The following is a 24,560-nucleotide window of genomic DNA, read 5'->3' on the forward strand; positions in this document are numbered from 1 at the left end:
TCAGCAAAGTGATAGAAATTTAAATAAAGCCCTGTTTGTACGTGGCAACACAGTCCTGAGAAGTCTACTCAGGCAATACAAATGAGAACACCTGTGTGGGCGGACTATGCGTCTTTGGCTGTGGTTCCAGAGTGAATTTACCTGAAACTGTTTATTAGTCATGATAAGAGCTGGCCAGAATCTCTCAATGCGAAGGAAAGGTGCTTCAACGTTTCCTTTCTTATCTCCTTTAGCATACAGGACGATCCCAGCCTTGAAGTGTGTGTCAGGGGCCATGGGAGTGAGCCAAATCTATTTCATGTAGACCGTCTATTAAAACCAGTATGTGTAGGATTTGAAATTCTGAGTTTGATGCCCCCAAGATAATGTGGCAGAAAGCAAAGCACACTGCTAAGTTACTCATCGACTCATTTCCACTGACAATGAAGGGCTGAAAACATGCACGTTATATAGACGAAGAAGAAAACTTGGAACACTCTGTGTAAAGCATGAATAAAACTGAATGTGATCATTTGCTAATCCTTTTTGACAAATACTCAATTGAAAACAGCACAAAGACTATATTTCATGTTTGACCTCATTAGCTTCATAGATTTCTGTAAATATCTGCTTATTCTGAATGTGATGCAGCAACATGTTTCAACAAGTTGAAACAGGAGCAACAAAAGACTGGGAAAGTTGTGAAACGCTCCAAAAACACCTGTTTGGATCATTCCACAGGTAAACAGGTTGATCGGAACGGATCTACAATGTTAGATGCAGTCAGGCCGGCAACATTCACTCATGTGATGCAGCAAAAAGCAGGCAGGACATGAAATAACGTGGGCATGGTTGTGGAGCTAACGTGGCTAACAGGCTAAGAAGAGTCGTCGACAATGCAGTGAATTATAAAGTTTCTAGCATTAACAGTAACCTCTGTCATTGTTCTTGCCAAACAAGTCTTGTAACAGGAATCGAAACAAACAACTCCTGAATGAGAGGTCACTCCCACTCCCACTCGCCTGGAGGCGATTAGCTTAGCTTAGCATAAAGACACGATAGGTAAGAAAATCATTCTACAAACACCTATAAATCTCACTGACACATCCTTTAGTATCTTGCTTGTTGATTCAGTACAAAAAGCAAAGAGTAGAAATGAGACATTGTTTACTGAGGGTTATGTGTCAGACTATTTCGTGGCTGCAGTGTCAGTGTTGCCGTGATTTTCTGGAGTTAATTATTTTTAGTTAAATTAAGGGGTGTAGGGTCAGTTACAGTGCTGCAGAGTGGCTGTTTGCAGTAAGGGGGGTAAGGGAAAAGGACACAAGCTGATCTATTAAGCTGTCTCAATGGAAAGTTCCTACAGTCAGTAATTATACAGTTGCATTTAATGCTAAGTATAGCATCACTCACTGTAAATCTGCATTCTGAGGGGAGCAGACTTGGCAACAACAATAACTTAATTCACTCAAAAGTGGATTTATGATGCAGTAAACCCAGTTCATTGTGAAATAAAGTGCAAACAGGAAAGGAAAAATTGAGAAAACATAGATGGAAGAGAGCCAAACAGAACTGCTCTAAAGTCAACAGATTTGAATTAAATTTTAAATTGTGCCATTTTCATTGACAGGGCCCGGAGGCGCGAGGTTTCAGGACTCAGATGCAAGACTCAGACACAATCAGCGAAGTTACAAAATAAAGAAGTAATTTATTAACAAAAGGCGTAACAGGTGATAGTATCATGACTGGGTATGAAAGGAGCATCCTGGAAAGGCTCAGTCGCTCACAAGCGTGCATCACTTTGTGAACACATGATTGTATGAAGGAGATTTATACGTGGGCTCAGAAACACTTTGTAAAACTGCTGCCTTGAAAACACAGTTTGTTTGCAAATCATTGCTTTCTGTTATTATTTATATTTTACACAGCGTCTTAACTTTTTTGGAATTGGGGTTTTAACAACTAATAACGTTAATGATGGTTTTGTTTGTGCCAACAAACCCTGACAGTGTGCAGCTAAATGAAATTTACCCATCATTAGTATCATTTATTATTTACACCTGTGCTTTTCCTACTGTGACATTTAAAAATGTCTCCTGACGTGTCATTGTGAGCCTTCTGGACTGTACCAATGAGGCAAATATGCTGAAAAGTAACTCGTTTAAACTAAGCTTAACCTTAATAGTATAGGGTGTGGAAATGATCGGGGTCAGCAATTAAAGCAAATGTATATGTGGTGTGGAAGTGCTGAATAGTGTCAAAATGAGAAGAAAAAATGCAGCGAGAGCTAAAAGTCCAGATTTTTAATGGTCCAGTTACATAGCCAAGGCTGACTAGGACAGCTGACGACCCTCCCAGGGCAGCTGGACCAGGACTGTCCACTACAGGAGGGAGGTCCCTTCAATAAAAACAAAAATCAACATTTTAAATGGTCGATGAGAACGTGAATACAAATAAAGGTCTTTCAAACAATCAAATCAAACCCAAACCAAATGTCTTTTGGTAATTAGTCGTTAACACTTTAATGCTACAGTGTATTACACCATCTGCTTACCACATAGTGCAAAACAATTTTAATCACAGGGGTGAAACTAACATAAGTATTTAACTGTGTAATATCTTTCTACTAAATTTCCCATGTGAGTCTGTTCACAAACATTAGCTTAAAGGCAAACTATTCCAACTATAACACCCACAAACATTTCCCTGAAACAATCGTTTTCTTTGTTGCTCATCTGTATGAACGACTGCAAATATTCTGCCATTCACTAAACAAACAGGAGTAATCTGGCTCTCTGGAGTTGATGACTATCCTTAAATGTTTTTCTCAGTTTGTGTTGGACTCATATCGACTCGCTCATTTGTGAACAGAGAAATTCTTTCAAGTTTTTCCTCTTTAGGTTTCTCAGATTGGACCAATCTACACTTCTCAGGCATTAAACCCCTTATTTTCTGTCTCTTTCCTGTCCTCCTATCCTCCTCCTGCACCGTAAACACAAATACAGTTTAACTGGACTCATCATCAGGACAGAAACCAACAAACGAACATACAGATATGTACATCTGTGCACGATATACACACTGTTCTTTCGTCCTCCCGGTGCTGAAAATAGCCTGGCCGACTACCACGGGATACTGGTGCATTTAGGGTGTGAGCAGAAGGGAAGAAGGGAGCGACATTTAGAAGCAGAAAGGGAGAAAAAACGAGAGGGAGGGAATACATCCCCCCACCAGTGAAGGATGTGTTGCCCAACTGCACAGATCTGGGGCAACATGGTGGGGTGGTACTGAGTAAAGAGAAGCCAGAAGGGACACGAGTTCAGTGAGTAATTATCTGATCCTGCTGCACAGACTTCCTACAGTTCCTCTTCTCTTCCTCTGGCCTCGAAACAATTTCACATCAGATTTTATTCGAGATGCTTGCTAATTAAACAGTGAGCAGTCACTTTCCCGCTACCCTCTGTGCCTTATTAAAGCACACATACAGGGATGTGGATGCATTTGGAAGCAAAAAACGTATAAGGCTGAATAACGATGAATACAAGAACCAGATGTGTCAGTCTTGGCATCTCCTATTTTCTGCTCCAGCAAATTTCCAAATCTGTCAAGGGTTTGGTGGAGGGAGAGGAGAAGACAGATTGGTATCATTAAGAAAGCCCTTCATCAGCAAGTCCTGAAAAACAAGTATGTATTCTGCATTAAAAACAGAAAGGTTCTCTTTGTTCTGTTACTGTAAGTGATAAATTACTTTATTTAGTGTGATTTAAAACATTCAGTTCAGACATGTGATTGATATTTGTTAAATGTTGCTATTGCTGGTCATCAACCCTCTGCATCTGGTCAGGTAAGCATGCAGGACTCAGAATGGCCAGTTGAGGGCACTATATCTGCAGAGGTTACTGGCATCAGTAAAATGGCTCTGCATACTTGAAGGAGACTTCATACACATTTCAGCTGGTATTAAAATCATTGGCACATTTGGCTGTATTGATTCTCACTTACTGACTTACTGCATCACTATTAACGTCATGCTTTTAGAATGTAATTTAGAGGTAGAGAGGAGTTGGCTTGGTAGTAGGAAATATTTCCATTTTGCGCTATATAATACTTATTTACCTCTACACTTCAGAGGTAAATACTGTACTTTTTACTGCACTACATTCATCTATGATCCGTCATGTCCATTAAAACCTGTTTCTATATTTTGACATTGTGTCTATTTTATATTTGCACTCTATCCTGCATCTACTTTGAACTGCTGCACAACAATTTCCCTTGGAATACATGAAGTTTTATTTTATCTTACCCAGTCTTATCTTATTTGACGGCTATTGTTGTTTGTGACCCTTATAAAAACAGCATTTATTCGGGATCCCTTGTCATGTTTCAGATGAGTCTGAGCTGCTAGTAGTTCCAAGGAAACCTTATCCGTCCAAACTTCAAGAACCAAGGAGGTAAAATTGTCCATTTATATAACATATTTTTGTGTACTTTCACACCACACTATTCATCACAAAGCCCTTCAGATCTATGTTGTGACCTTTTGAAGGGACCCCTCCCCCAGCCTGGGGACCACTGGACTAAGATATTGAACTGGAGCAAAAAAAAAAAAAAAAAAGTTAGCATTATTTCTGTACTGTTACTTAAGCAGTATTTTGAATGCAGAGCTTTTACCTGTAATAAAGCATTCTTGTATAGGCACTTTAACTTAAAGGCACAATAAATGATTTCTTTTGGCTACTTTGGGGCAGCTATTAGGAAACTGTTGCTTCCAGCAGTCAAACAGACACATTACCATTCATTTGGAGTCATGTTTCTGGCTACTTGATCCACTCTTCACCTTTTTTAGCTCTGTTTTTGGTCTCTACCGACTCCTGAGGGAAATACATGGATGTTTAGCCGCTAAATGCTCCACTGTGTTCACCAGCTGTTCACTAACTGTGTCTGTCTCCTGTTTGGTGCTGAGCAGGTGGTGTACAGTGGGTTTTCAGAGCTTTTAAACTGAACACAGCTGTCTTCTGCATCCAGAGTTGTTTAAATGAAAAGTTGTGGGCCGAGCATCAAAAAAAAAATCACCTGAAACTCGCTACAATGCTCCATAAAGCCGTGCTGAGCTGCAGATTTGAGTGATGATTACCTGCAGATTCATCACTGCACGTGACCTCTTTCACTTTGTCACCTTGTTTTCATACTGTGAATTTGATGCATTGTTATTACAAAAATAGAAATTATAGCCACTTTAAAGAAAGAATCTCAATACTTTTTCCACAACTGGTACAAATTACCCCAAAGCTAAAACAGCTGCTGTTTATTTTGTACGAACTTGAAAACGTTCTCTGACAGCTTCAGCTTCAGCTTCAGATTTTAGCTTTGCAGTATTGCAGTAAGCTACTGATCATTGCTGCTCAGCCTGGTGCTTAAATATATTAATTCGTCCATGAAGCACTCAGAATTGATCTGCTGAGAGGTATTGATCCCGCTATGCACAAGACTGTGGAGGCTGGGCTGCAACAGTCACTACAGTCATGTGCTTCTTAAGTAAATGAAGCAAGTGGTGGACCAGTGCACTAAGGTAATATTATATAATGTTGTATTTTTTTATCATTTTATCATCACCTCAGACATTACACACAGTCCTGTGATCTATAGTTAATATAAAAACATTGATAAGTGCAGCTTTAGATGGAAAAAGCTGAACCTTCCCTCACACCGATCCTGTCCTCTTTCTATCTTCACCCCTTCATCCTGGATTCCTCTTCAGTAGTCAAAAATTGGAGATTAATTATTTATTAAGTCAACCAGATATCAGCACATACTCAGCTCGGCTGCAGCTAACAGTTATTTTTAGCAGTGATTAATTCACTGATTATTTTCTTGATGAACTGTTGAATTTTTTTGGTGCATAAAATGTCAAAAAATGGTTACAAAAGTTCATTACAGCTTCACAGGATGGTTGCAATTTTTCTTTAAGAATTACATACATTACATTAATCAATTATTATAATAATTGTCAAGTAATTTTCTGCTGTTGGACTAATCAATTAATGAACTAATCATTGTAAATCTAGATCTCAGGTTTCGGCTCCTACACTTTCCCATTCAACCTATATGGCTTCCGTTCCTCCTAACTTCTCCCTCTGCTGTTACTTCAGTCTGGATTGTGGATTTGATCCGCTGCATCTTTTCTACCTTTTCCTCGGGGCTTCTGAACAATTAGCATCAACATTTGTTTCCTTTTGGACACACTAACTGACCACCAAAGGCTCAATCTCAACATTTGATGGCTCAGTACCTGAGCTATATAATGAGGCACATCTCATTTTCTGGGCAGGTTGAACCTTAAACCTTAAAACAAATCCGTTGTATCGTGTCCTCGGGCAGAGAAGTGCTGTACTGATGGCACCAAACAGACAGAGAACGCACTGCAGCACCAGCAAAGACATCAGTTCAGCAACTTTCACAGGGAAGCTCTCAAAGTCTACAAAACATCTCCCTCGACACTACTGACTGTGATTGATGTCAGAGTGTCTCTCATCACAAAGCATCATCAGATGTCATTTTGATAACTGCTATTACTGTGTGTACGGTACAGTGCACACAGAGGACTGTGTGTAGAGTATCAATGAAAGACATGAACGCTGTGCTTCATGTACATCGATGCACCTGACAGCCAGTGAAAGAGGATCTTAGTTTTAAGAGATAATGGGCTCCAGTACAGAATCCCATTTCATGAACCATCAAGCAGCAGAAGCGCCCCTGGCATGATCACCTCTCCTCAGGAGGAGCTGTGCTGTGGGAGGTTAAAGGAGCTCAAAGGAGGCCTCTTGATTACTGCAAGAACTGTTGACATCCGGGAAATATCACAACCGATATTCACATTTCCAACACTCGTCAATCTGTCAACTGTTTCACTATTGTGAAGGTGTTGTCCTCGCATACAGTCACACACATATGGAGGGTTCCTGCTAAATCTACCGGTAGCCTCAGTCGGCTCTTGTTTACTCTTAATATCATTGATCCAACGTGGGTGAAGAGAAGTAGCCAAAGATCACAAGTTGTAGTACCAACAAAAAAAAACTAAAGAAGACCCATTTGGTCACACATAAAATAACAAGACTAATGGTGTGTTCAGACTATCGGTGACAAACAGGCCACAAGTCTTTTTTAATGGAATTCAGTGGCATGAATGTACAAAGTGACACCAGACACTGATGCCAGACGAGCGTGACGTGCTACAAATTGTACGAATTGAGTTGAGCCGACCTCAACTGTTTTCAGCGCTTGACTGAGTGACACATCAGCGTCATGTCTTTGTTTCACCATTTCCAATCTCCCTCTGTCCCACAATTCTTGTTCCGTTTCATCTAAAAAATCGGAAGAGAAGCTCATGCCTGGTCCACGTGCACACAAGTATTTTCAAAACGTAGCTTTTCTGTGCAGTTTGGGCTTTTGTAAACATGTAAACTTAGTTTTAGGTAATTAAAAACAGAACTTTTGGAAAACTTTTTCCAGGCTGAAGATATTCAGAAGCTGGTTTGCAGAGTTGACATTTAGACTGACTTTTCAGCCTGTGAAAACAGAGTGTTGTGTATCGCCTTTGTTTGACGTCACAGTGACAGTGTGCATTGTTATTTCCTATGTTTTGCCTTTGCCATTGAAGGATCACACCTCTAGTTGCAGATAGCCTTCAGGTAATGTCTTTTCTTCAGGCTCCTGATTGGCCAGCATGGCATCAGGGTAAGGGTTATATCACTGCCTGTTGGTTTAGTGCACTTTTGATGGCACTTCAATTGTGCTTTCATATGGACAGAGATTTTTGTAAAACAGTGCTTTTGAGAGCAAAAGAATAGTGTATGTGTGGACTAATGTCTAGTCTTGCTGTTAAGCTCCCAGTGCTATTTAACCTTACCCTTGCTTTACCGTGACATCGTGAAAAAACGCACACCTGCACTTCAAGGTAAAGGGTGTCAACATGCTAAGATGCTCACATTGACAATGCTAACATGCTATTGTTTAGCAGACGTTATGTTTGCCATGTTCACCGTCTGAGTTTAGCATGTTAGCATGCTAACATTAGCTAATTAGCACTAAACACAAACTACAGCTGAGGTATGAGGTAAATATCGGACAAATTAAAACTTATCTTGATGCTGGAGCTAGATAAAAAGTCAGGGGAATCGCCAAAGTTGTTATAATTCATCCTGAAGGAAACATGAATGTCTGAACCAAGTGTCATGTTTATCCATCCAACAGTTGTCAGGACACTTTACTCAAAACCACAAATGCCAACAACATGGTAGTTCTAAATGAAAAAGTCAGAGGCTCACCAAACCCTGCAAGATTCAGTATATCGGAACCATGAATGCCTTTGCAGCATTTCATAGAAATCCATCCAATAGGTGCTGAGAAATTTCAGTTTGGAGCAGTGGTCGGCCGACTCGCTGACTCACTGACGGATAAAAAAAGAGGTGCGTTTGCTTACATAAACTTGAAATGGAAACTCCATAGTGTACTAGTGTTATAAAGGAACACCTGAACACTGACGTCATCACGACACACCAAGCACGAACTGTGCAGCGTGATTAATCCGCTAAATGCAAATTCAGCAAGAAAAAACTACTTTGTAGATGCAAAACAATGTTTGTGACAGTGAATGTTTGTCATAGTGCACCATACCTTCAGACTGTTCAGAAATACTTCATCTATCTACCTGAAAATGTTCAACATCTATTGCAGCACAAAATGCACCAAGACAAATGCATGCATCGTGGGAGAGGAAAGCTGTGTCGGTACGTGTGTGTGAGCGCAGACGTGCTGCAGCTACACACCCCTTCACCCATCTCCGCTGATGCCAAAAGGAAGTCCTCATTTGGCTCACGCACTCAGGAGTGTCCCAGCCATGTACTCATTACGCCCCCGGGGACTGAAGAGCCCACTGCATCACCTGATCTGTTCACACCACTGCATCATAATCAGCCAAGGAACATACAGCCACAGCAAAGATCATCCACCCAAATCTGTGGTGCAAAGTTAGATCTTAATCGACAGGAAAAACAGGAATATCCACACGGGAGATGTCTGTGAGGCCTAATGACGAATTTCAAGCTACAGCGTAATCAGTGTCCATCAGAGGCTGTAATGCGCAAAATTTCAAAGCACATTATCGAGAGCTTTATCTTTAACCACCTCCCATACCATCCGTGAGGGGAATATTCTACTAAAATGCATTTAAAGAAAAGGCTGCAATGTCATAAATTCATTTAGTTAACAGCTAACAGTCAGACACAGATTCATATAAACACAGTGAGCGCTGCAGACTTGCGTGGGCCCTCCACTCTTGCTGGCTCAGCAGATTTGACTTTGCACACACTCCCTCAGAGCTTTTACTGTATAACAGTGAGCTGACTCTCATCACCCCCCTCTAAAGACTGTCACACTGTAAAAAATGCCCCAGTGAAGAAATGCAGATGGAGAAGATGAAGAGGAATGAATCAGTTGTTTGCTCAAAACAACTTATTTTCCGTCTCCTTCAGGAAAATGTTTGCACCGGCATACTGAAAATCAAATATCTCTCACTTCCAATCCATTTCTAAACATCTAGATTATAAGCAACCAATGAAAAGTGTTTGCAGTGTTCTTTCTACAGTGCGAGAAATTTCCATCTCAAGTCCTGCCCTCTCACACACACGTTTGTTTTTGATATGTAACATTATACTGCAGCACTACATGATGCTACGCACCAGGCATGAGGACTTACCGGCATGCTGTAAAAGTTACACTCTGGCAGATTTAGCCTCTCTGTATTAGAATGAGAGGCGACTGGCAAAACACTGTCTGCTCTAATTACCCCTGAGCCATTTATTCGCTCTTTCTCTCTCTGCAGAGCTTTTTTTTTTTTCCACGTTCAGACTGGATGTGTGTAATGAGGCTAGGTGCCTCTGTGACAACCTGGCATGCAGCAAAGCCCCAGTAACTGATGATGCAGTCTTGGACAGAGAGGAAGAAACGCTGCTTACCTTGAAGAGAGATGTGCTGCCTCCGAGACAAGGAGTGGAAGCAGAGAACAGGGTCAGATATGCAGGAAGAAAAAAATCTTAACAATCTGCTCTTTGGTTCATCCCACTCTCAAAAGACATCTCAAAACACCCCAGTACTGGTAGGTCCCAGTTTTACCTGGGGGGTGGTGGGGGGGTTCTGTCCGAGAAGCAGACACCCTCAAACAAGAGTTCCCTAGGCTCAAGGTGCTGCTGAGGTGTTCTCAGATCAGGCAGAGAGAGGGAGGGGAAACACTCACACAGATTAACATTGTTCTAACACTGAAATCAGCACAAGCATCAGAGCCGGTGCAGCTCCACTGCTGTATTTCCCGGCACTGTTCGCTCATTGGCTGAGGAGCTGCTCAATAAAAACCCTCCCTGTCATCAATTGGCTAGGGGAGGGGGGGTTACATTTTCTGTGGCGCACTAACGACTGTGCTCCTCCTCTTTTCTTTCTTGCTCCATCACTTTTTTCCACTGTAGAGGCATACAGGGAGTGCTGAGCTTTGAGAATTAGACGCAGGAGGGAAGAGAGGCAGAGAGCGAGGAGATGGGGGGAGTGCAAGAACAGGGGAATCGATGAGTGGTGAAAGGGGAGGTGAAGATGGTAACCGGCAGTCTGCAGTGGCTCTCACGGAGCCTGATTTTAGGTCCTGTGTCTCCCTGCTGCAGAAACTCTGCAGGAACCTGAGTGCAGTGAGGTGTGAGGACCAGAGAGGATAGAAGGAGAGGGGGGGGGGGTGGATGGGTGAGGGGGTGTTACCGGTTTGCTTGGGCTGGTTTTGCTGCAGTATAGAGGCAGGCAGAACACAGATGGGAAGTTGTTGTTTTTCCTTTTTTTTTCTTCTTCTGGCAGCACTTGATGTGCAGCTCCAGCAGAGTCAGCAGCAGCAACATAAAAAGGCAACTAGTTCCTCCCATCCTTGTTTACAGGCATCGGACATGTAACTCGTGAATAATTCAAAAGAGCAGAAGGTGGGATGAGCTGCAGGAGTGACACAGATCACTGCTGCTGCCTCATTAAGGGGGCAGAGATTATGGAGTCATCTAATTAAACAAAAAAACGGGAAAGTCAAAGGAGTCAAACTGTGTATTGTAGAAGAGCGTTAAATCTCGCCTGATGTTGCCTGCACTGCAGACGAAGCATTCAGCTCCACAACCTGACATTTGGCATGCTCTATGAGCATTTCTGCTAGGATTGGTCATGTCCAATAATATATAGGAAAGCAACAAAGAAGAAGCTGTTAACTTCCCTCCTGCTCAACAGTTCAGAGCCTCAAATTTAATTAAACTGGCTTAATGAAGTCTCGTTCTGCCATCTGAAATCAATAGAATACCTGACTTCCTACACTGGACGGCTGGGGAGAGCTGCATCACAGAGTCACTGCAGGTTTCTCCTGGGAAATCCACTCAATTGCGTGACTGGTTTGTGAGAATCACTGTTTGCTAAAATCTAATCATTTCAGATTATTTCATAAATCATCACTGTGAAGAGACGAGATCTCGGGGACCAAAACAGTCTTAAAACATGAGGAAAACTGCCCTAAACTGCACACAACAGTACCACCTCCTCACAGTCCTCCTCAGTCCTGCCCTCAGACAGTCTATCCAGCAGATTTAGCAGTGTAACATTTGTTAATGAAAAGCAACGACAGGACAGTGGTGTGAGTGCCAGTTCCACCATTACACTTATTAAACCTTCTGGGAATGTTGCCAAACCTCTGCAGCAAATAGCAGCCAGGCTGCCTTCAAGGAGGGCAGACCATTTCATTGCCTTTGGCGTTACCCTTGACGTAGCAGCAACCAGGCAGTGCTCAGTGCATTACCAACGATTAAAGCAACGCCGCCAGATGAGTCAGAGATGCTGCATCGCTAAAGCATCCTGCCTTTTTATGAACTTTCCATCCTGCCATGCTTATTTGCTTCCATTCCTCGAGGGGGGCCGTGATGGACAAAAAAGTTTTGGACGGGATCTAATCATTCAGATGCAGGATAGTTTGTGATTGCCTCATGCTGCACTTCATGGCAGTAAATCATAATAGATGAAACAGAGACACGGAGATAATTCAGCATAGACATTAGAGTCGGAATATTCGCCTGAAGCGGCAGCGTAGCTCTGGTTTCATAAAGGTGAACGAGGGAGTTTAATGAGCCTCAAACATAAAATGGAAATGGAATCGTGAAGCAAGATTAACCACAAGAGCAGAGCTGCTGTAAAATGCTCCCAGTGACGATGCTAACATGCTGATGTTAGGCATGTATAATGTTTATACCACGTTCACCAACTTACTATGGTGGGTTGACACGCCAACGGTTGCTAATTAGCACTAAACACAAACAGTTGAGGCTGATGGAAATTACATTTGCTCCTAAACCAAAGTATTGGATAGACCTGCTCTGAGGATAGTGCTGGATGAAAAGTCAGAGGATCATCAAGGTGATTATGATTAATTCTGACAGTAAGTGGAACAAATTTAATGTCAGTTCATTCAAGAGCTTTTGAGGTATTTCATTCAAAACCACAAATCTGAAGTTCATGGTGGCACCAGGGGAAAAGTCAGGGGATCAGCAAAGCCGGAAGCCAGACAAAGTCTGGACACCATGAGCGTCAGTACAAAATTTCATGGCAATAAATCTTATAGTTGTGATATTTCACAACTATTTGCAGGACTAAAAGGACAATTTTCCTTATGAGATTTTGCAGATTTGACATATTTGCCTGCATGAAACTCTCCACACATAAAGTACTTGATTAAAAAATATAGTAAGACAGTAAAAACACAAACTCTTACCTAAGAATCTTTCACTTAGCTCACTAGTTAGTAAATATGAGTTTAGCATGTACAGTTACTACCATCATGTAAGATGTTGAATGTAATTATAGGATTCATACATATGAGGTATTTTACCTGAATATATTTAATATATGCACATACCTATATTATACATCAGTGATTTAATCGTGGTTTTCATTGGAGGTTTGAAACTTTCTCGGTGCAGGACCTAAATTAGACAGGAAGTCTCTCGCTCCATGACCCTATTGCGGCATGTCAGCATCCAGGGACCCACCAGAAGTAGGCCTGAGACCCATTATGGCTCCCAGCCCACAGGTTAAAGCTGCACGACGCAAATTGTGCAAGCAGGCATCTCAAAATGGCAGACATGTATTCCAAGGATGGTAAATCAAATGGGCAGGTAGCTTTGCTGATCTCTCTTCATCATTAAATTCTGCCTTTTCATTTTTCAGATGTGGCAGCAGCCGCAACTTCTGTTAAATGGTTCTATCAATCGTCCTATTGCAGGCCTGCAGAGGTCGTTGCATGATTGTAACACTAGAGGGTGGCACATTCAAAGAGTCAGACTGTTTTTCTTTCTACTCTAACCATAGAGCTGGGTCACTCACTCTGCAGCACACTTCCAGCACACTTGGTTACTACCTCTCTACAGTAATGCAAAGAGTGTGTGCTGGGAAACATGATCCTTCTGCCACCAAAATTAACACAATCTGAAAATGGGCATGTGAGGGAGGGGAACTGTGGTGTTTTTGATCCTTTTAACGCCAGATAATGAAGACCTTCCTCTCTTTCTGTTTGCAGTTATTTTTTTCATTTCGCTCCTTCAGTTTTCTGAGGAAACAGAAAAGCACGTTTCTCCAGTCGAGCCTCCCAAAATAACCCCGGCGAGATGGAGCACCGAAGCTAATTTTGTCAGCCGCTGTGTGAACCCATGTGTCTGTGTAACCTGGATATCTCTGGCATCCTGCCCTCCATCACTATGCCAGTAACTCAAAATCCAAATAGTTACAAGATCAGTACCATAGACTGGTATTACTATTATGGAAGTCCTGGCATACTGCGACGCACTCTTGGGGCTGTATGAGCCAAATGAATAGTACTGCTGTCCCCAGATTCTCACTGGTCTGCTGCCAACAGGGCTTCATACATTCAGCAGCTGAGTGAAACTGTAGTGGAAAGTAATTAAATCAGTTTGAAGACTCAGTAGCTTTCTGCATTAGCATCGCCTGTAACAGTGTTTTATGCTTTCATTCTAATTTCTCGGTAACTTTTCATTATGAAAAGATCTTTGAAAATCTATACCAATTATAAGGAAAGTAAGAACTTCTTTTAAATCAAGATTTACTGTAAACACAACTAAATATAAATTTCACTTATTATTGGAGGCTTTATTCTTTATATATATATGTATGTACTGCAATGTGTTCATGTCTGTTGACACTTACAATTCACTGGAATTATTTGTGTGCATTGAATTGTGTACCGGTTGAATTTTGTTCCTACAATTAGCACCAAAATGAACATAGTTCTGTCCAGGAGGCTTCTAAGATTGTTAATAATAATGTAATTAAGTGTTCTATATGTATGATTGTCCTTGTGTCACTGCATTTTATTAATTTCTCATTAAAACTGTGCACAGATGGAGTTATTTACAATACTGGTTCATGTTTTAAGCACAATATGGGGTTGTCTTTGTCACCTTTTGTAACCAATAGTAGCCTTTACATTACTTCTGCTGGAGATTTCAATTTGAAGAACACACTGTGTTGAAAAACAAAACCAGAAATTAAATTATTTATTGATATAAACACGTAGATGTTAGATGTAGTTCTTGGTGTACACCTTGTTGCACTGACAAGATGATAAAACCAGGGAGGAACAGTGTTTGAAATCTGATCATTTAGTTACCATAGACAGTATCGTTGGGGAAAAAGCTGATTGTGGACAAGGATGTGGACTTAATATGATGGAGTGAATGATGAAGGCGTAACATGACAACAATTGTTCATCATAAGACAGGGTAACACTCGGCAAGAGGCCACAGGCAGCAGCCCTTTGGCAGTGTGGTCACCAGCCATATATACATGTTCTTTCAGGAATCCAGCACCTTCCTGCAAAGACAAAGAAATAATTCAAAACGTAAAATCCTCGTGCATCGTTGCGGACGACGGTTTTAGAAACGCTAAAAGTGTCACGCACCTTATGCTGCAAAGGTCTCATTCCATCTGCTCCTAATTTGGGATTGCAACAGATGAACAGATAACAACAACAGGTGTTAAAGAGGAGTCAGAACTGCAGTTGTAGAGACGGCAGCCAATCAGAATCGCATAAAAGAATGAAAGAAAATAAGGCATACATAAACATTTGTTTTGTATTTATTAAATATATGCGTTAAAAATGAACTTCAGGATTGTATAAAACTTTGCAGAGATTAAAGCTCTGCAATCGTTATACTGTGTTAGTATTGAGAGAGTAACCTGCTAATAAAATGCTGTATCTCAGTTTTCTAAAGGAGGCTGCTGCTGCTGCTGCTGAGTCAAGGAAATGTGATTAAGTCTCCTATCCGAGTACACGAGCAGCCACCACAGTTTTAATTTATGGGCGCTACCGCTTGGACTCTTTCAGAGGCCACCTTTTCCAAGTTTAGTGCCGTCCATGTATGGAAAGTAAGTCACGGACACGGCAGATGTCACCTAAGGACTCATATAGATCAACCTATCTAATACATCCAGTTTAACTATTAAACTTTCATTGCAATCCTTTTTTATAACTATGCACGTTGTGCAACTGGACTACAAGGAACAACCAACGTCTGCAAAGATAATACAAACTAAACTATATTTGCATGTTTATTTCATAACGCTGATGAGGCACTTTTATTTATTTAGAACAGAACAACAAGAATATTGAAATAAGCTCCTGCTCATTTCTGACCTGTGAGAAAGTGAATGTTGACCTATTTCTTGTCTGCATCTGCAACCACCGGCTCTGTTTGACAGAAAGACAAGTTATTAGCTTTCAGAAAGTTAAAACTCAAATACTGGCAAAGCAGATGCTGGAACATAAATACAATTTGCACACCCACAAATAGATTAAGAGTTTGTTTTTTTTTAAACTTACGTTTGACCTCCAGCTTGCAGCTAACAGTTGCTTCTCCGTGATCGTTCATGGCTTTGCAGGAGTACACACCTCCGTCAAAGTTACCAGGCCTACGGATCTCCAGGGAGCAGATACCCTGAACGCAGATCTGCCTGTACTTGGGGTCGTCGCCGATAATCATCTGGTTCTTCATCCATTGAACCTTGGGCTGTAAAAACAAAAAAACCCAACAGGTTTAGATAACAGATGCAACAGATGTGATGTTTGCATGTTTTGCTGCAGGAGTACGGGAAGTATGTTGAACCATCTCATCCCCTCACAGCCATCAACTCAAACACAAACAAGCAACAAGGGTGTTTCTATTTTTGTTTGTGCTACTTGGCAAGAAAAAAAAAACCCTTTTGATTGAAGTGGACAAACAGCACGCACCCGGCTTGGGAGTTTTAAAGGCACTGATATGGTGAGGACCTCCTGGGGCCCCACGGAGGAATGCTACACATGTGACCCTGCCTCCCAGCTGACCTGTCCCCCCTCATGGCCTCCTCCTCTCCTGCTTCAAGAGCAAAGAATACCAATTCTAGCCTTCTCATCAAGACCATCTATGCTAATGCCCTGTTGGCGGCCCTTTGGGATTATGAGCCCAAACAGGAGGTGGGAGGCTCAGACCATCAGGCTAACAAGGTCAGAGCTAAAGTGCTGACATGTAGCTTGAGCAGTGGCACCTCTGTTGTTCTAGTGATCATTGAGCAAACTTCGAATGCACGCTCGTTCATCAGCTAGAAATTACAGCTGGTATATTAACAGAACTGCAAACCATTTCCCACAACATACCATTAAGTTTTCAGACTGCCTCCCTGCCGTGTATTAGTTTCACAAAATGTATGAAAATCAACTGGCAGCGACGTCTTTGAGACCAATTATCACAGCACGCATTAGTCCAATGCATTTAGATTTCTCAAATTGATCGTATTATTATGCTAAATGATTGGCACACTGCCCCACATTTCTCTCTCCGAGAGGTGTGTGAGGAGACAGAGAGGACGCAGGGCCTTAAAATCACCCAAACCACACCCTTCCACTATCAATCCAACTGCCAAACAGTAAGACATGAAGTGTGCATGCGCATTATTCTCACTGTGTGTAGATCTGGGTGTGATGCTGCAGGTTAACTGCACTTTGATTCTACATGCATGCTTCTCCTAAGGGGAAAAAATAAAGGCTAATCTAATGCAATTATTGTTGTGTCAGCAGTCAGCAGGTTTGTTTCAAAAACTATGCCTTAGTGGTGTGTTCAAGGACGCTCGGTGACTCCCAGAGTGTGATATTTGGTGGCTGAAACATAATGAATTTATGAGCCTCATTGTCAGGAAAATGAAGACAACCTATGTGCAGGTGAATAAACAGTTCTGGTGCTGGCTTCTGGTGCTACTACTGTGGTGCTAAAGTTTCGCTGAAGCTGGTAGTTTAGAGGCATGACGCTGGTCGAGCACAGAAAGAAATGTGAAACTGTACTTTTGGGGATCCCCTGACGGAGCACAGAAGCTTGGTGCTGTAGCCGACGGTGGTGGCTCTGTCAGACAGAGAAGTGGTGAACTTGGGTGGCTCGCTGAAGTCGTGCTCCTTGTACTCAGGAGGCTTGTAGTCAATACCTGGAGGATGGAAGAGAAACAGAATGAAGCTCCTACGACGTGTGCGCCTTAGCTGATAGAACAGCTTTCTGCACCCGCACTCAAATCTGAATCTATTTACCTGAGTGAAACACCCTCAGAGAGCTGAGGAAGGACCAATGAGACGACAGCTTCAGAGGAAACAGTCAACGATGTGCAAAAACGTACCTGTCTTCAGGATCTTGGCCTCCTCCTTTGCGATACAAGCGTCCTCGCTCATTCCACACTTGTTCTCAGAAAACACTCTGAACTTGTAGGTGTTGCCCATGATGAGGTCAGAGATGGTGGCATTCAGTCTATGGTAATGCTCCAACACAGTGAACCAGTCCTGCGGACACACACAGCGAAGAAACAACGAATTAACAGAGGAAACTTTACTGCGACCACACGGTCAGACACCGTTCGATGTGGAAAACTTACTCCAGTCTTTTTGTCGGCCTTCTGGATTGTGTAACCTGTGATGTCTGTGTTTCCGCTGTCTTTGGGTGCAGTCCACTCCAGAGCAACATTGAAGCCCCAGGTATCCACAATCTTTACGCTGGCAGGAGGCCCCGGCAGCTCTGCAAACAACCGGCCCGGATTAGGAATCAAGTACTCTATACACTATTCGTCACTGTATTTGGGACCGTCGTATGTCCTCTGTTTGCCGCAATCTCAACATTTTGCTCACCAACAATCTGAAGGGTGAGTGAAGACTTGTCCTCGAAGTCCTCCACCTTCACGCACATCTCGTACACTCCGGAGTCGTCTCTCTCGGAGGCACGGATGAACAGGATGCTGTCCCTGTCGGTGCTGCGGATGTTCACCCTCTTTGTGTCCAGGGGCTGACCATTCTTTGTCCAGGTGACCACAGGTTTGGGTTTGCCCTGAGGGAAAGAACAAAATCAGACATTTTGAGGAGTCGCGTAGTTTTGTTTCATCACGAGTTTAAAGGAGGATACAGGCGTCTTCGTCTTACGGTGAAGGGGATGGTCAGGTTGATCTTGTCTCCGACGTAAGCGACGTACCTCTGCCTCAGGAAACGAGGCAAGCGAACCTTGGGACGATCTGGAGGGGAAAAACAATGAATGAATGAACAACCAACGATTATTATGGTAAATCCACACTCATACATCTTTTACAATGAGAGCCTCTTTGGAGCTCTTTTATCTGCTGGTTCCACCGGGGGGATCAGTGAAGGGAAGAAACAGCCTGAAAGGGATTGTCAGGATCTGTTAAGAGATTCCTGGAGGGACACAAGAAGATTTCATTTTCTTTTGTGGCCATTAAATCTTGAGGATATCGATAAAGTTGAGTTGATTTAAGCCCATTTTAGCCAGAATTTTCACTGGTGCCATCAGGATGTCTTTGCCTAAAGTGTCCCATCTGTATTCCAAGTCCTTTATCTCTTTTGAGATGTGTCTGTCTGCTCGGTGGTGCATACCTTTCATAGACAACATGGGACAAGTAAGACTTTGTCTAGATTATAGTTCAGGAAAATAAAATGAGAAGATGCACATAATATTGGAAGACAGGAATCTATGGAAAGTAGGATAGTTAATATTTGTGTGTGTTTATATGTATGCATGTGCATATATGTTTTTTGCATGGGCTTATATTTAAAAAAAATCACTAACATATAGATCATTCTAATTTTATAGATGTATTTTATTTAATAAACCCTCAAACTCATCATACAATTTTTTTTATGTGTTTTAGCCATGACCGCCCCCCCACCCCCCGGTTTATTGGAGTTTGTTGTTCTGTTTGCAGGCTGACATACAATTGCGTTATTGTAACAAATTACAGTGAACTGACACTTGAAATTGGAAAGATAAGAGGCGTAAATGTGCAAAGATCACAGGCGTGAGCTGCCCTGGTGGATCCTTCCCCAACCGCCCCCACCTCCCTCCACTGTGCAGCAAGCTCGCAAAAGGCCAGAAAAAGCCCATAAATCATTATAAAAAGAAAATCATGAGGGCTGTTAGCCGCCGTGACGTTTCAAATGATACTTAAGCCTCAGAAGTGTCTTGCCGAGGCTCGTTTGTAAAAGCGATTTGGTGAGAGGCACCACCTGCTGAGGCCAGCAGAGCAACATTTGTCAGGACTCTAAATAAAGCGCCGTGCTGAAGCGTATCGGCTCCCCTCATGACGCACGACCCCCGCTCACATCAGCACGCATTCAAATTCTCGATGAATTCAACGGGACGCAGGAAGGATCAGACGGCCCCCGAAAGCAACTGATCTGTAAACGCGAACTGGAATATAAAGTATTCTGTGTGTATCAGGACAGATGTACCACATGTTAGGCGTCTTATCACCTCATGCAGAGGGGATTAGGCTTAATGAACATTCTCCCTGTAAAGTCTGAGGCATGTTTCAAAACAAACAGTGAATCTCTGGAAGTGTCATGAGATTTGGATGTCACCTGAGAGGTTAGATCCAAATCCACCACCCCCCAGCAGCCCCTCTGCAGGCAGAGACAGGACACGCTGGAATTTACCATCCGCCCCCCCCTCTCCTCCCCTGCAGCCCCCCACCTGCTTGCAATCAGGTCACTTGTCACCATCGATCTTGCAGAAAAGACGCCCGTCGCTCCCTCGGCATGAACCTTGGCAGGGATCACAACGCAATGTCAACCCCTCCGCAGAAAAGTCCGTGTTAATATCGGTGACATCCCAGCTATTTTTCCAAAGCTTTGTGGCCATTTTGTCGGAAACCATTCATAAGTCGTTTCTATATGCGGACCACCGGCTATGGCGAACATGACTATTGACATATTGCCAGTCCAGCTGGGATCAAGTTGCCTTCCCCTCCTGTTCAGCTCTCCATTACGCATAACGATGATTTGTGAGGGAGCCAAAGTAACACTCCTCCTCCTTTTAAAGCCCTCGGGGCCCAATCAGCATTTTCCCCGCGAATCACTTTAGATATACTGTCTATGATTAACACTGTGAGGTGTACGGCGTCAGTAAAACCATCGACTTAGCGAGTGTGTAATGATCACACTGTGGCTGGGTGGATCAGTGCTTCTTCTACGTTTTCTAACGTTAACACTGCAGCGATGTGTCAACAGGACGGGGACAGCTGAGAAGAAAACATTGCTGAGCTGTTTCTGTTTGACTCCTGCACTTTACAACTGTCCCTTCCCATAATAAATGTCTCCATAAAGTTAAGGCCAGACCTGTGTCGGAGAGTACATGCACATAAACCCATTAAAAATTTTAATCAACATTTGTCATTAAAATGAGTGATTTTTGGACCCATGTTGCAACATTTTGAGCTTCAAATTTAAAATAATTAATAGAGCATAATTTGTGATTACTTTGTCTCCATACACTTTGTAGTTAATATTCACATATGTGTGGGGTATGTACTATTAGACTTTTTATTTTTGCTATTCAGTAGATAAAGAAAAACAGACTGAAAAGCTTTTTTGTGCCCTTTTTTGCCACTGAAAGTCTGTATTTGTGCACATATTTAGCTTATTAAATTTTCTCACTTTTCTGTATTTTTTCCCACTGTTTCCTGTAGATTCCTGCATAAAGTGTCATAAATGATACAGTATTCTGTTTTTTCAATGGTTAGATATCTATTTTATGCATCTGGTCTTGTCCCTCATTTTGCTGCTGTGGTGCTTTTGAACTTCTTATCTGACACTTCTTTGTGATTTCTTGTACTTTTCTCGCTCTCTGTCTTTGTGAACACTTCTTACCAGCAACCTCCTTCACCAGGACAGCCTCGGGGAGGGCGACTGGGGGGCTGCGGCCGCCAGCATTCACAGCCACCACGCGGATCTTCAGGCGGTCACCGGTGGTCTGGTTCTTGATGATGTAGCGGCAGGACTTCTGCAGATCCTCATTGACTGCTTTCCAGTCCTCAGCTGAGTGGGAAAATTACGCAAAATGAAGATAGACTGGTGCGATTTACAGAGCTGTTGTTTATCTTGATATTACAGGATTAAGACTGTAATCATACACTATGCTGACTGTGAGAGCTGCTGGCAGACTGAGAGGAACGGATCAGTTTCACACAGTTAATACATTAGAACAAGTGCTGCCTGCTGTGCAGCTTTGCAGTGGAAATGGAGTGATTGCGTTTGACACAATTTTCTTGCATGTGATATGGAAATTGCTGGTCTGTGGGTAATCAGCGAGGCCTCTCTGCTAAATCAAGCCTGCACTGAACTGCTGCTGATATTAGCTTAGGGCTCTAAGTCTAAAAGCAGGACCTCCAGCAAGACCACAGCAGCTCCTGAAATGCTCCTTTCCTTGTAGGGAGAAGTTAGGTAGCTCATGATGTAACTCTGTGAGTGACACTTCAGGGACAGCTGCAACCGATATGGCTGACCCACATAAAAAGAGCAATTTAAGAGGTTCCTGAGAGTATATCAAAAACACTTAAACATTGAAGATATAATTAAAGATATTAGATATAACGCTACTAATGCAAAAAGCTGAAATCAGCTGTTTAAATAATTCAAAAGGTCAACTGACATTTTTGTCAGGGTGTATTAATAATCTGATCCCTTTTGCACACATGACAGTATTCAGTGTGCTGGTCTAGAAGGACTTACTTCCATCCTTGCAGACTTCGATGGTGTATCCATCCAGGCCGGATGGTCCAACGACCTCTGGCTGGCTCCAGATGATAGTAACGGAAGTGTCATTCTTATCCTCAACAAACAGATCCAGTGGAGCGCTTGTGGGCTCTGCAGACGCCACGAAAGCACTCAGTTAATCAACGGACATTTGCAAAGGGGCAGAAATGCACAAAAGCAATAAAATCATAAATCGATGCAAAGTTGAGGTTCGTAAGAGGTGATGACCCAGTTCTTTATTTTAACTCTGCAATAAAAGAACACACCAAGTGATGAAAGTAGAATCTTATCACTCTGAGGTTTCTCTCTGAGCAGTGGGTTACCTTTGGGTGGAGGTGGTGGAGGTGTGGGTGGCTTAGGCTCCTCTGGTGCAGGCGCTTCAGCAGCTTCAGCTGATGTTAAACAGGCATTTGCATTATTATTGGCAGCACGTGATGAGCAGAGCGATGTTGCAGCATCAACTAAAACCCAGCTATGCGCCTCACAGCTCTCTGTCTCCCGTACGGGGAGGTCAAAGGAATCACAATGCTAATGCTGGAAGGCTCCTTATCCAATTTGTGCCACATGACAAAATCATCACAGATATTAAAGAGAGAGGAATGAACATGTTTTGTGTCTGCAGGTTGGTTTACCATCAGCAGGTGCTTCAGAGTCCGCGGCTCCAACTGCAGCTGGAGCGGCGGCAGCTTTTATTAAATGTTAGATATCAGTGATTAGTGCAGAGCAGATGTGGCGAACAGACGATAATGTGTGTGCTGAGACTGCAGACTAGGTTCAAAGTGTTATATGGAAGTCAGTTAGTGACGTTAGCTTTACTGCAAAAGGTTTAAGACTCAAACTTAACATATAAAGACATCCTTTGTTGCTCAAGTGCTCTTTACCATCAGCAGGGGCCTCAGCTGCAGGTTTCTCCTCTGTTACTGCACAGCAGTGGATATTTGAGGTTAGAAGATATCCGCATTAGCTGTTAGTGTAGCTAGCTTTACTGTAGAAGGTTCAAGTTTTCATAATACTTATAAATTCACCACAGTCTGTTTTACTATCAGCAGCGGCCTCAGCTGCAGCAGCTGGCCTTCCTTCTGTAGCCGCTGATATTAGAGTTTAGAAGATGTGGAGATGCATAACATCTTGAAAAAAATGTTCTGAAAAGAGTTAAAATGTAATAAAATAACAAATGGAAGAGTTAAAATGAGCAGCAATGAGTGAGTTAGGTGGAAACTGAGATACTCCTTTCAGAGTATCACACCATCAGCTGCTCTGCAGCAGCAGGAGCAGCAGCTTCATCAGCGCTGATGTAGATGTTAGATGTTTGAATGGTGGCTGAATCAAGGGCGACTGAGGCGGATGGCAATTATTAGAAATAGTGAAGGAATTCAAACAGGTGAAGTAAAACAGGTGTTAAAATGCGTTTTACATCAGTCATGTAAAGTGAGAGACCAACACAGCGCACGTTTGCGGATGGAAATTTAACTGATGTATTAAAGCGCATGTTAACAGCGACTTTACAAGCAAACATCAGTTTCACTGTGGGGAAAATGACTTTCAGTAACTTAGAAGTCCGCTGCAGGAGTCCAGGCAGGCGGTTTACGCAGTTGCATGCAGCTCCCGGTTAATGTGACCTCGCCACGGAGCGCGCTCAAGCGCACGTGCGTAAAGGTTACCGCGCCCTTACCACGAGATGAACCGACTACTTCGGCTTTGATTGAAAGGTTAAACAACTAATCCAGGGCTCATCCGCTGAGAAATAACAAGTCGGCGGACTGTATAATGGACGGTGACTCGGGGCTCACACGACGCTGCGCTCGGACCATTACCGTCTGCGGGTGGAGGCGTGGGGGGTTTGGGCTCCTCAGCTGGCGGGGCCTCTCCCTCGGCAGGGGCCGCCTCAGCAGGTGCAGCTTCGCCCTCTGCGGGGGCCGGGGCGGCTTCAGCTGGGGCGGCTTCAGCCGGTGCGGCCTCTGGAGCGGGTTCAGGAGCTGGTTCAGGAGCCGGCTCCGGAGCCTTCTCCTCCTTCTTGGCTGGTTCTTTCTTAGCCGCCTTCTTGATTGGGGCAGGCTTGGACGGCATGTTGGAGGTTGCAGCTAATTCCCAACTCGGTTAAGTCCTTAAAAAGTGGATCCAATGCCACTATTCCAGTGGGGGAGGCAGGCTTATATAGGGCTCTGCAGGTTCAGGGACCGCCCCCTAATGAAATACATGTAACAGATACAGGGCACCGTGTATGACTCAGACCACCATGTCTGTTAGTCCCACTCACCAACACTCAGCATCATTAAATGTTCCACTACATAGACTATGGCCTAACTAAGTGACAATATGGAAAAATACAACCATGAGTTATTGATAATTCTTACATAAAGAACACTCATTGCATTATTATTTTATACACTTCTTATAAACAGGT

General features: G+C 42.9%; 1 protein-coding gene across 2 annotated transcripts; it reads right to left on the minus strand.

The window, feature by feature from the left end:
• Positions 1-14,591: 14,591 nt before the first annotated feature.
• Positions 14,592-24,266, minus strand: mybphb (myosin binding protein Hb). 2 transcript variants are annotated; one of them, XM_041955789.1, is made up of 13 exons: positions 23,971-24,266; positions 22,480-22,548; positions 22,133-22,267; positions 21,272-21,439; positions 18,536-18,624; positions 18,248-18,443; positions 17,998-18,137; positions 17,746-17,905; positions 17,423-17,559; positions 15,932-16,118; positions 15,746-15,799; positions 15,011-15,042; positions 14,592-14,922 (listed from the first exon to the last, which is right to left on the minus strand). In XM_041955789.1, exons 1-11 carry the CDS (start codon positions 24,221-24,223, stop codon positions 15,768-15,770), a joined length of 1,566 nt encoding a protein of 521 aa, XP_041811723.1. In that variant the 5' UTR covers positions 24,224-24,266; the 3' UTR covers positions 14,592-14,922; positions 15,011-15,042; positions 15,746-15,767. The 2 variants fall into 2 exon arrangements, with proteins under 2 accessions (XP_041811723.1, XP_041811730.1); XM_041955796.1 differs by lacking the exon at positions 22,480-22,548.
• Between the last annotated feature and the right edge of the window lie 294 nt (positions 24,267-24,560).

The sequence above is a fragment of the Chelmon rostratus genome, chromosome 2 (genome assembly GCF_017976325.1).
Source record: "Chelmon rostratus isolate fCheRos1 chromosome 2, fCheRos1.pri, whole genome shotgun sequence".
NCBI lineage: Eukaryota > Metazoa > Chordata > Actinopteri > Chaetodontiformes > Chaetodontidae > Chelmon > Chelmon rostratus.

What these genes read in the sequence shown, in the direction of transcription:
- mybphb (XM_041955789.1), bottom strand. Translation starts at nt 24,223, where the DNA reads ATGCCGTCCAAGCCTGCCCCAATCAAGAAGGCGGCTAAGAAAGAACCA. An exon ending in ACTCACCCTTCAGATTGTTG is followed by an intron (nt 18,138 to 18,247) that starts GTGAGCAAAATG and finishes GGTTGTTTGCAG; the next exon opens with AGCTGCCGGGGCCTCCTGCC. An exon ending in AGGCCGACAAAAAGACTGGA is followed by an intron (nt 17,906 to 17,997) that starts GTAAGTTTTCCA and finishes GTGTGTCCGCAG; the next exon opens with GACTGGTTCACTGTGTTGGA.